The following is a 12,823-nucleotide window of genomic DNA, read 5'->3' as shown; positions in this document are numbered from 1 at the left end:
TCAGAAAAGAACCCTCAAGTGTATGTAGCATGCCTGATGCTCTTTATGTTTCGTTTTCTTTGTTATGCTTGTGTTATTAGTTTGTTCATTGCGTGAATGTACTCCTGAAAGCAATTTACCAAGGTAAACTGTGGCAGGAGATTCTGCAGTAATCAAACTCGCCTCGATTTTGTCTGTTTTGCTCTAGTATCACCTTTGGTTATGGTGGCCTTCCTCGCACTGGACAGCTCCTTACACGGGCTACACTCTCTGTCTGTCTCCGTTGGATTCAGCAGGGCCTTCAGAACGGTAATCCCAGAATGCCTTGCATGGCACTCCCTGGGGCTGAGTGTAATGGTGGTCTTTAGAAACAGTTTGCTTAGATTAGCAAATCCTACCTGAGAAAAGTGGATCGTTTATGTTCTGTAGGTGTGGCAGAACACAGAAAATGCTTTGCTAGAGACTGTGATCGTATCTGCAGTGCACGTGGTGTCCGACACAGACTGCTGGTGGAACAGGAGCCTTGATACGGGAACTAGACTGCTATTGGTGAGTATATCGAGAGGCTTGTTGTTTGTTTGTTTACACACAGTAAAACTCATCCATTTGAAGGCTTTTTACTCAGTGGTATATATTCAGAGTAGTGCCGCCATGATTGCAATCTAACTTTTCAATATTCCACATGTTTCCATTAATGGCCGTTCTCCATCCCGCCCTTCCTATCATCTGAATCTGTTCCAGAACCAGCCTCCAGGTCCCTACTTTTCTCTGTGTAGAGTTGCACATTCTGGATCAATAACCTGAAAGGTGTCGTAGGATGTGTGGTCCTTACCTGTTTTCTTCAGCTTTTAGCATGCTCTCAAGGTTCACTCCTATAGCATGTACAGGTACTTCTTTGTGGTCAAGTACATTCCAGTGTGTCCATGTACCATGCTTGCTTCATACACCCATCAGATGATAGATGTTTAAGTTTCTGTTTTTCACTGTTGACAGGAATATTACTGTGAGCATTTATATACATATTTTTGTGCAGATGTATTTTTATTTCCCTTGGAGATAAGTACCCATGGAGATAGGGTGGGTGGATGGATGGATGGATGGATGGATGGATGGATGGATGGATGGATACGTAGAAATCTGGTCATCTGCCTTTCACACTTCAGGCTACCGGCACATTGCTTTCCAGCCTGACTCTACCATTTTGGAAATACACTGTTAACAGTATATGAGGTTTTCCCAGCTGCTCCACATTCTCACCAACACCTGTTACCTGCTATTTTTATTATGACCATATTCATGGTGTAAAGTGACATCTTGCAGTGATTGTTGTTGTCGTTTTGTCTTATGTTGGGAAACAGGAAAATGTTCACTTGAAGAGAAAAAGCAGGCATTTCATGAGGAACCTGGTCAACCTTCATTAATATGTCAGTCTTCTATCGGTCAGCATCCTGCATAGATGTTCCCTGTCTTAGAAAGTGCCATTCGTGACTCAGCAAGTGTGCTTATCATGAAGGGGCTAGATTTATCGAATGTTTCTTCTGTGTTTCTTTATGTAGTGTGATGTGTTGGGTTTTGATTGTTAAACCAGCTTTATATTCCTAAATGGCCATGCAGTCCAACCCTTTTCATCTGTTGGGGTGGTACTGAGTTCGCTAATACCAATTATCTGTGTTCTCAAGATGTATGTCTACGCCATGTGTGTGCATGTATGTGTGGCTACCTTTCCTTGTGATAGTGTCTGGTTTACATATCAGGACCATGTAAAATGAATTTAAAAGTATTGCATTCACTTACGTTTTTGGGAAGAGCTGGTAAAAAGATTGGTAGTGATCATTCTTAATGTTTTATAATATCCAGTAAATATTAATATTTAAATGTTTTATGGTTGATAGTATTTTATAATATTGAAGGCATCCAAACCTTAGCTGTTCTGTGTGAGTAGTTGGGGGAGTCATTATTTTCAGTTGTGTGCCCACTGGCAAGTCCATCAGGCTCCAGTGGAGAGTTCCAAACTCAGTGTCACACAGATGCCCCAGATGAAACTCAAGTAACAAAACCAAAAGTTGTGACTGTGGGGTAAAAATTTATAGGGAAGAATTGGGGCTGATGGCATGGGAGGAGATAAGAGAGGATTGTGGGAATGTAATCAGAATGCATTTGTACATATATAAAATTGTCAAAAAGAAAATTAACTGAAAAAATAGCAGTAACTCAAAATACCACTTAGCTAATTACATAATATTGAGTCAGAAATTTTAATAATTGCACTACATTTTAGAAATGAAGTATCTCTAACTAGCAAGCCTATATTTCAAATATAAAATACTAGTTCAGTCTTAGTTAATTCAGTGTAGTCTAATTCAATCTTTTGTTGTCAATCTAGTCTTTTTTCCCTCTTCAATTAGCTTCAGTAAGTAAGTTTTCCTATAGTTTATCCTAGTCACATAATTTAATAGCTTGTGAGAAATTATTATAAGATTTAAGTGATATAGTATAACTTGTTTTGTTATTGTTGTTGTTATGTTTTGGTTTTGTTTGGAGAGGGGCTGGTTTTTTGAGAGAGAGAGTTTCTCTGTAGCTTTGGAGCCTGTCCTGGAACTAGCTCTTGTAGATCAGGCTGGCCTCGAACTCCCAGAGATCCTCCTGTCTCTACCTCCCGAGTGCTGGGATTAAAGGAGTGTGCCACCACTGCCCAGCTTTTTTGAGACCAAACTTGGGTTGACTACTAGCCTCCTTGGTGGAGTGATGAGTTTGCATGAAAGATCCCAAGTGTGCACAGAACCAGTTGTGCCAGCAGGGGTCTGTCTGCCTAACCTCTCAGGAGTGGAGGCCAAGAGGGGCAGGAGTGCAAGGTCATCTTCAACTGCATAGCAAGTTTGAGGCCAGCCTGGGCTACATAAGATCCTGCCTCAAAAAAAAAAAAAGAAAGAAAGAAAGAAAGAAAGAAAGAAAGAAAGAAAGAAAGAAAGAAAGAAAGAAAGAAGAGAAAAGAAAAAGAAAGTAAAAAGGATAAAACTTATTGTGATGTTTTGAAGGAAAGTTGTCCCATAGGGACCACTATTAGGTGTGGTCTTGTTGGAGTAGGTGTGGCTTTGTTGGAGGAAGGGGTGGGCTTTGAGGTCTCAGATTCAGATACTCATGTCAGGCCCAGTGCCTCACTCTTCCCGCTGCCCGCCAGTCTGGATGTAGAACTCTTGACTCCTTCTCCAGCGCCATGTCTGCCTGCGCTTTTCGCCATGATGATAATGGACTAAACCTCTAAACCTGTAAGCCAGCCCCAATGAAATGTTTTTTTTTTTTTTTGTTTTGTTTTTATAAGTTACCATGGTCATGGTATCTCTTCATGGCAATAGATACTTACAAGTGCAGTTTCTTATTTATTAGTTTTGAGGTTGCACAAAATTATAACAAGGAATGGCTTGCTAGGACTGTTCCCTCAAAATATTGAGGCAGTAATATAATTATTATGTGTTTTTTTCCTTATGTGATTTTTGAAAATTCATAAGGCATTTGCTAAGCCAAATAATAATTTTTATTTATCCACAGATTGGTATCATGCGGGACCGTTTGCTTCAGTTCCTCACTAAATTGCAGTTTGCAATGACGGTGCTTCTGGCATCGTGGACAGAAAAAAAACAGCACAGGAGGACAACCACCACTCTGTGTGTCCTTAACGCTGTGTTCGCGCCCTTTGTGTTGGTTATCATAGGCCTTTCAGCACTCCTGTCTGCTCCTCTACTGCCCCTCTTCACCCTTCCTGTTTTCTTGGTGGGGTTTCCTCGCCCAGTTCAGAGCTGGCCAGAAGCAGTGGGCAGCACAGCTTGTGTGTGCACAGACACAGTGTTCTACCACCAGATGATCCCCAGCTTGACCGCAAGTCTGCAGGATGCAATGGCAGCAGGAAGTTTGGGTGAGTGGTGGGCTGTGCTCAGGAAATTCTTACTCATATAGTTGAGGTACCAAAAAAAAAGAAGAACAAAAAGCAAAAATTCCTTTTGGTCCAACCATAAAACAGGTGCTAGTACTTTGATATGTAGGCAGAGACTAAATATCAGATGGAATTATATCTCTGCTGCTTATTTGGAGGTTAAATTATAAAATAAAAATACTTAGGGAAAATTTCATTAGGATGATTTGACAGCTTAAAAGGAAAACATTTGCTTAAATTAACTCAGGTGACAGGCTCGCCGCTGAAGCCTAAAAACACCTTTCTGCTTAGAATTTCCACCCGCTTCTGATGAATTTCTGTCAGACGGGTGCCGTAGGGTCGTCCATAGAAGGAAGCCAGCTGCTTGTGTGAGTCACCTTTTCTCGTACATCCCAGGACGAGACCTGTCAAGGAAAGCAGGTGTGCTGTTTGCACAAGCCATGAGCGTGAACAACAGTGGAAGGTCCTCACTCTCCAGCTGCCACTCAGAGTCCCTGCAAGCAGGCGTTTCAGAGAATGGCAGCCAGCCCTGCTGAGTTCACCCATCAGTCCCACAGCTAAACGAGAGACTTACAAAACCCAGGTCCCACAACTGTTACATGAAAGTACCGGAACTGTTTAAGAAAAGGAATCTTAGATCCAGCTGTGTTCATCCAGTGGCCTCCAGCGGCTGTGAATGAACTGGAGCTGGTTGCAGTCAGCATGAATAAGTCTCGGAGAACTGTGTTGAAAGAGGACCTCAGCTTTAAAAAAAAAGCCATACATCACAAATGATGTAAATTCTGTAGAAATGTCAAAGCCATAAAACACTGTTCTAGTTTATCTTTCAGATCACTGTGGAACTGGCTGGCCTACTTTTCATCCTTTCCCTAATACCTGATGTATGGCAGCATTTTATTCCAAAGTTTCCACCTGGTCATTTTTCTGACAAACATGTCCTAAGTTTTTCTGTGTTGTCACCTATGTGTTGTCTCTTCTGAGTGTTCCTTAAGAGTTAGACACCTCATGACAGGCAGTGGGTTCTCCTTTCTATTCTTGACCTAGTGATGGACAAAGTCATTGAAATAGGGGTCTAGATATTTAATTTTAAATGTTCATAGAAAAAATAAAACAAGCTCAGAGAGTTATTTCTTACTTTTCCCTTTCCCCCCTCCTTTTTCTAATTTCTTTTAGGTCTCCTCCTCCCTGGCTCTCATTACTTGGGCCGTTTTGAGGATCGTCTAATATGGATAATGGTCTTAGAGCGTGGCTATCCTTACTGCTGTGTTAATGTGAAGGTCAGTAACACTTGAACATTTCCCAGTGGTTTTTATAGGCATGTGTACAATCTTCCTTGTTATGTACACATCAAACTATTACTTAGCTTGGAAGAAGCGATTCTTAGCCGATGAAAACCCCAGATGATTTTTAAAGGTATTTATAATAAGCACATGCTGATGGCTGGCTTGTGCTGATTGCATACTAAAACATGGTAACAAAAGCCAACATTCTTTTCTAGTCTTTTTCAAAATTTATTATTTTATGATGTGTATGGATATTTCGCCTGCGTGTGTGCCCACATGCATGCCTGATGCTCATGGAGATAAGAAGAGGGTATCAGATCCCCTGAAAACCAGAGTTCCATTGCACTCCCTGGGTGAGAGACAGTTGTGAACCCAAGTGCTTCTCTTTCCTCTTTAGGGGTTAGAATTACAGGAAACATCTTGCCACACTGCTGAAGCCCAGAGAGTGGACGAAGTGTTTGGAAGTGCTTTTCAGCAAGAAGGCTCACAAATTAATGAGCACTTGGGCAATGTCCTGACCCCATGTACCGTTCTGCCTGTGAAGCTGTACTCTGATGCCAGGAGTGTCCTATCTGGCATCATTGATTCTCATGAAAACTTGAAGGAATTCAAAGGAGACCTTGTTAAAGTGCTCGTGTGGGTGCTTATGCAGTACTGTTCTAAAAGGCCCAGCACGCAGGAGAATAGTCACCAAACTGAAAAGACCAGCGCAGCCTTACCAGTGGCCCTGCCTGCCTTGAACACTCCACCATGCCCAAAATCCCTGAACGACTCAGAGAGTTTAAATTCAGACACTTTCCATGACTGGTCTGATGATAATATTTTTGATGATGAACCAGGTATCAAAAACAGAAAAGAAAAACTTCAGCTCAAAGATCTAGCAGATACAAATTTGCCTATTCCAGGGTCAGTAGACTCCCAGGGTGCAGATGATCATTCTTCAAGCACAGGTCCCAAAAATGATCTTTATAGGACGGTTTTACTGGGCTTCCCTGCTGTCGACAAGGGCCAGCGAGAAGACGTGGCATACATCCCTCTCGTGGAGTTCAGTTGTTCGCAGTCGCACTTGCTAAGTTTACCGGAAGAATGGAGATCTAACTGTACACCACACTCCAGAATAAGGGAGGCAAGCCCCTTGTTTCCAGAAGACTGGTATCAGTTTGTTTTAAGGCAATTGGAATGTTTTCACTCAGAAAAGTCAAGTGTGCTGGAAGACATCGCAAAGGATAAAGCTCTAAAGGCCTTGTATGTCCATACAGTGATGGCGTGCTATATTGGTCTGTTTGGAATAGACAACGTGGCACCTAGTCCTGGACAGATAGTAAGAGTCTACAATGGTGGCTTACCCTGCTCTGGTGCCTTGGATTGGCTCTCAGAAAAGCCAGATCTGTTCCAGCTAGTTCGGAAAGCATTCAGGTAACTCACTTTGATTATACACAAGTTATTCCTTTTTTTCACTAGAAGATTCTTGCATTTATAATTTTTATTGCTTTCATAAAAATAAAGACTTGGTCTATAGTATGATTGAGTTGGAAACAGTTTAATTTGTACATTTCTGATTTTGTGTAGAGAATTTCTCTTTTTAGACAGGACTCCTCCACATAGCCCTAACTCTCTATAGACCAGGTTGGCCTTGAACTCACAGAGATCCACATGCCTCTGCCCCCCCCCCCAAGTGTTGGGATTAAAAGGCGTGTACCACCACCACCCATCTGTGTAGAGAATTTTTAAAATACAACTCCTTGCACTCCCTGGATGCCTTCATTTCAGCTGATTGCATTTCCCCCCTCATTTTGTTTGTTTGGGGTTTTGTTGTTATTTTTTTTAATATTTATTTATTTATTTCTTATGTATATAATATTCTGGCCAGAAGAGGGCACCAGATCTCATTACAGATGGTTGTGAGCCACTCTGGAGGTGGAGGCAGGATATGCAGGTTCCATCCTCAACGCTTGTTGTGGGAGGTCCTTCTGCTCCTCCAGCCTATAGCACCTCCAGAGTGCTAGTGTTATAGGCCTAGCTTACATGGTGCTGGGGATTGAACCCAGGTTTTGTTGTTGCTAGGCAAGTACACAGCAGCCGAGTTCTGTCTCCAGCCCCATGTCCCTCGGTTTTTATCTGAAATGGATGATTTTATCTTGGGAAATCCTGGCTGTTGAGACAATGTCCCAAACTGGCCTGGAGCTCATTCTGGAGAGCTAGGAATGATGACCTGTTCACGTGCTCCCACCTCTTCCGTGCTGGCCATTAAATGTACAACTAGTGTTGGCTTAACATGGGATGCTTTCACTTCAGAGACTTAAAATTAGTCAACAAATAGCTTGCCTCTGTAAAGTTCACTATAAATATTCTGAAATTGTTTGGGTTTCCATTTTTTAGGTATACACTGAAACTAATGGTTGATAAAGCAAGTTTGGGTCCAATAGAAGACTTTAAAGAACTGACCAACTACCTCAGAGAGTACGAGAGGGACTGGTACATCGGTTTGGTATCTGAAGAGCAGTGGAAGGAAGCAATTCTAGGAGAAAAGCCATGCTTGTTTTCCCTGGGGTATGAGTCTAGTATGGTAAGTCATTTCCATAAATAAACCTTAATGTTTGGAAAAGGTAGAGTGTTTGAACTGATAAATGGCATGACATTCCAGCTGTTGATAATGTTAATGAAAGTTGCAAGGCATTCATAATTATGACTGTGTAATCCAGTAGTGTAATCTAGAATAGCTGGTTCATTTCCTTTTGGCAGCCAAATAGGGGGCTATTGAAAATATTGAGTAATTACTGCACAACAGCTGATCTATAAGACAGCTAGTGTGTGTGATCTGCTGTAGCATAGTTGATAAAATACTTTGTGGGTTTTTTTATGCCCAGTTCAAGTGTAAGAATTATCACTTTAGTTCTAACCCCAAGAAGAGAAGTTAACTTGTGGGTGGCAAATTACTTCTTTTGCTGACATATATGCTTCATTTGAATCACATTCAACCATTGATAGTTCAGAGCTTCTTCAAATAGAGGACTTTTAAAAATACTTACTCTTGTTCTTATTACATTTTAACGTATCTTTATTGAACACAATATGGAAAATTGAATGTTATTAGCCTATTTGGGGTTTTAGGTCTGTCTAGCACCATGGCAAGAATAAAAGTAATTCGGTCTATATGTTGCCAACAAAAATGATTTTTAAAAATTACCTTGAAAGTTTATAACCCTAAGGCATATAGCAAATAAGGAAACATTAGTTTAGAAAACTCTACTGAAAACCATTATTAAAAAATAGCAAGAAGCCAGCATTTGAAACTCATCCTGTTGCCTCCTTTCTCAGTGAGATGGGAACTGCATTAGACTGGCACAGCCAAGAACACAGGGCTCGCCCTCCTCCTCTGCTCACAGTTAAAGGGGAAGTTTCCCTGGAGGCTAGGACATCAGTGTACTTAATCTCTTTCCCACTGTAACTGCTGAGGCCGAATTCCAGACACAGTCAGGAATGGGTTCCCTTCTGCCCAGCCCTTCTCACAGGAGGCTTCATCTTAGATATGCTACTCCCAAGAATTTGGGCTTTGCCCCTACTTGCCTATTCACTTGATAGAGGTGGTACATTGAAAGAGATGAGCTGAAAAGACCTGTAATTCCTTGTGCCTAAATAAATAAATATCAAGTGAAAGTTGAGTCTGAAGAACTCCCCAAAGGAAATAACTTAGCCAGGCGGTGGTGGTACACACCTTTCAGGCAATCTGTGTGAGTTTGAGGCCAGCCTGGTCTACAAGAGCTAGTTCCAGGACAGGTTCCAAAGCTATAGAGAAACCTTGTCTTGAAAAAAAAAATTAACTACGGTGTGGATACACTGAGGTATGTAATGAGTGTACCCTTTGGCTTGTAACAGAAAGTAGTGCACTTTTTATGAATTAAAAACAATCAGCAGGGCAAACTATACTCAGCAAAGAACCAACTCCATCATCATGGGTGCAAAGTCCTCAACAAAGAATTAGCAAACTGATCCAGCAACCTATAAAAACAACTTTAGTGTCAAAATAGTATAATATTGGTTTAATATATAAAAAAAAACAGTTAATGCAATACGTAATAACATAGAATAAGAAACAAGGGCTCTATACTTATCTAAGTAGATAAAAAAGAAGAAAACCTCATTTAACAAATGCAATACCCTTTCATAGTAAAAACCATTTTTCCAGCCACTGAATTTGATATTAAAAATGTGTAGCAGCAGAAGTAAACCAGAAAAAATAAATAAAAATGATGTAGGTGGGTCTTCTTTCATTTGATGCTTTCGTTGGTTAATTAATAAAGAAACTGCTTGGCCTGATAGGTCAGAACATAGGTGGGTGGAGTAGACAGAACACAATGCTGGGAGAAAGAAGACAGGGAGGCAGACGCTATAGCTCTCCTCTCCAAGTTGGACGCAGGTTAAGATCCTTCCCAGTAAGCTACCACCTCATGGTGCTACACAGATTAATAGAAATTGGTTAATCAAGATGTGAAAATTAGCCAATAAGAGGCTGGAACTAGCCGGGCGGTGGTGGCGCATGCCTTTAATCCCAGCACTCGGGAGGCAGAGGCAGGCGGATCTCTGTGAGTTCGAGGCCAGCCTGGTCTACAAGAGCTAGTTCCAGGACAGGAACCAAAAGCTACAGAGAAACCCTGTCTCGAAAAATCAAAAAAAAAAAAAAAAAAAGAGGCTGGAACTAATGGGCCAGACAGTGTTTAAAAGAATACAGTTTCCATGTAATTATTTCTGGTAAAGCTAGCTGGGAGCCAGGCAGCGGGAAGCAGCCTGCCGCTCCTTACTACATAAAAATCAAGTAAAAGTTGAGCTCTGAAGTGCTACCCAAAAGAAATGATTCATTAGCCTCGGTGTGAATACACTAAGATGTGGAATTGGTTAATAGTTATTAGATATAGTCACCATCATAATATTGTGCTGAAGTTCTGTCTGTATGTAATGAACTGATTGCTTCTGTCTCAAATTCATATCAAAACCCTTGCTTCAGTGTATCGGAAAGTAATTTGGATTTGATGAGATCATAAGTGTTGAAATGTGTGATGGGATTAGTGGCCTTCTAACACAAGGTAACATTAGACTTTCCTGTATGTGTATCATACAAAGACAGAGGAGGGAGTCTTCCTTCTCCAAGCCAGAAAAGGCCCTCACTGTAGCCTAATTATGGTGAACCCTTACCACAGACATCTCCACCTCTAGAACAGTGAGAAAACAAACCTTGGTCAACCTCTTTCCTCCTCCCTCTCTTCTCTGTCCTCTGGCCATCTTTCAGCAAGAGTCTCTCTGCCCAGTTAGCTATGGGATCGTCCTGTCTCTGTCACTCATACTGCAAGGACTAGAGGCCTGTGCCGCAGTACTTGATGTAAATCTATTGTAACAGCTAAGCTATGTTGAAAAGTAATAGGCAAAAGAAAGAAAGAAAAGCACATGGATCAGAACTAAGAAGGAACACTGTCTGCAGGTGGTACAGTCTGTATTCAGGATGTAAGGATTCCATTTTAAAACTATTCAAGATAACTGCAGGATCTAAGAAGTTGGTCAACATAAAAATCTATGCTATTTTTATATACTAGCAATGACAAACCAAAATAAAATAAGGAAATCCCACTTATATTACCACCAAAAATAGTAAAGGACCATTGTAAAGGCACCTGCTACCAAATGTGATGACCTGAGTTCCATCTTCAGGAACTCTTTCACGTGGTGAAAGAGAATCAACTTTCAGAAGTTAGCTTCTCCATGTGTCCACTGTGACATGTGTCTGTATGCACACACAGTGAATAAATAAAATTTGAAAACAAAATGCAAGCCAGGCATAGTATCTCATGCCTTGAATCTCTACGTGCAGAAGGCTAAGGCAAGATCTGTGAGTTCACAGCTGTCTAGTATAGTAAGACCCTGTGTCAAAAACAAACAAAACAGGTAGAAACTTAATAAGTATAAAACACGTACTCTGAAAACTAAAACATTGTTGAAAGAAGGAATTAAAATCTAAATAAAATGAAACTATTCATGTTTATAAAATACCCAAGTTTGTGAATCAAACTATATTGTTCAAATGATAATACCTGAGACTGGAGAGATGGCTCAGCAGTTATGCTAGAGGACCTGAGTTCAGTTTTCACCACCACTCACATGGCTCACAATCACCTGCAACTCCGGCTCCAGGGCATCTAGTGCCCTCCTCTGACCTCCATCGGCAGTAGGCTTGCAAGTAGTACATAGACTTTGCACAATATATGATATTGTGCAACACCCATGCATATAAAATTTTTTAAGTGTAAAATGGCAATCAATACTCTTCAAATTCATCTATAGACTTAACACAGCCCCATTCAAGGCCTATCTACCTGTTGTAAAAATTGGCAGAGTGATTTTCTAGAACTCAAAGACTGTCAAGAGACCCAGCATAGCCAGGAAAAAAGTGGTGACCTCATACTTGTGAATTTCAAAATACATCATAAAGCTCTGATACTATGTGGTTCCGCATAAAGGTACTGTATAAGTGAGGGAAGTGGAATTAAGAATAGTCTTGTTCGACTGGTTTTCTCTTTTATAATTTTTATTGAGCTATGTAATTTTCTCTGTTCCTCTCCCTGCCTCTCCCCTCTCATTCTACCCTTTCCCGTGATCCCCGTGCTCCCAATTTACTCAGGAGATCTTATCTTTTTCTACTTCCCATGTAGATTAGATCTATGTATGTCTCTCTTAGGGTCCTCATTGTTGTCTAGGTTCTCTAGAGTTGTACATTATAGGCTGGTTTTCCTTTGCTGTAAGTCACTTATGAGTGAGTACAAATTATATTTGTCTTTCTGGGTCTGGGTTACCTCACTCAATATGATTCAACTGATTTTCAACAAGGCTATCAAGACCATATAATGGAAAAATGCTTTCAACAAATGGTACTGAGACAGTTGAGTGTCCTCAGTTAAGAGAAGCATTGGGTTATGGATGTCATTTTCCCGTGACTACAACACAAAGTCATTCTCACAAACTGGGTAACTTTAAAGAACAACAATCAGGAGACCATCCTGCCTCTGAGGGCTCTAGAGAGGAGTTCTTTCCTTAGCCTCTCCTGCATCTGCTAGCTCCTGGAATTCCTCAGGTTGTCGCACCATAACGCCAGTCTCTGTCTTCAAGTGACCCTCTTTTCTGTATCTTGGAGTGCTCTCCTGCTCCTTTCTTTTACAGAGATACTAGACATTGGCTTAGGATCCATGTAAATCCAGGAGGATATCATCTCAAAATCCTTAGTTACATTTGTAAATTACCCATTCCAGTAAAGGACATATTCACAGGTATTGTGGGTTAGACTGACAGTCATCTTATTTGAAAATGCTGTTCAATCCACTGACGATCTCAGCTAACGCTGTATTAAATAACTAACCTCCACTGCATAAAAGAACTAAATGTTACAGCTAAAACCATGGAAAGTTTAGGAGAAATGTGAGCATAATCTTTATGACCTCAAACTTGAGAATATATTCTTAGACATAATAACAAGAGTATTAGGAATAAATGAAACCACATTGATATACATCATTAAAAATAAAATTTTAGGACTGGAACAATAGCTCAATCCTTAAGAGCACTGTCTAATTTTCCAGAGGACCAGGGTTCA

The 12,823-nt window shown here is 40.8% G+C and overlaps 1 protein-coding gene across 2 annotated transcripts in view; it reads left to right on the top strand.

The window, feature by feature from the left end:
• The window catches only part of Pcnx4 (pecanex 4), a 64,520-nt gene that overhangs the window by 13,519 nt on the left and 38,178 nt on the right, over positions 1 to 12,823 (top strand). For both annotated transcript variants that reach the window (XM_075947268.1, XM_075947267.1), the window contains exons 5-10: positions 188 to 288; positions 409 to 528; positions 3,526 to 3,889; positions 5,081 to 5,184; positions 5,588 to 6,606; positions 7,570 to 7,756. In XM_075947268.1, the coding sequence (XP_075803383.1) occupies positions 188 to 288; positions 409 to 528; positions 3,526 to 3,889; positions 5,081 to 5,184; positions 5,588 to 6,606; positions 7,570 to 7,756 (1,895 nt within the window). The remainder of the gene's footprint in view (positions 1 to 187; positions 289 to 408; positions 529 to 3,525; positions 3,890 to 5,080; positions 5,185 to 5,587; positions 6,607 to 7,569; positions 7,757 to 12,823) is intronic.

This window comes from Microtus pennsylvanicus, chromosome 14, assembly GCF_037038515.1.
Source record: "Microtus pennsylvanicus isolate mMicPen1 chromosome 14, mMicPen1.hap1, whole genome shotgun sequence".
Taxonomy (NCBI): Eukaryota; Metazoa; Chordata; class Mammalia; order Rodentia; family Cricetidae; genus Microtus; species Microtus pennsylvanicus.
Note: the sequence above shows the minus strand (reverse complement) of the source record. Positions and strands in the feature narration are given on the sequence as shown.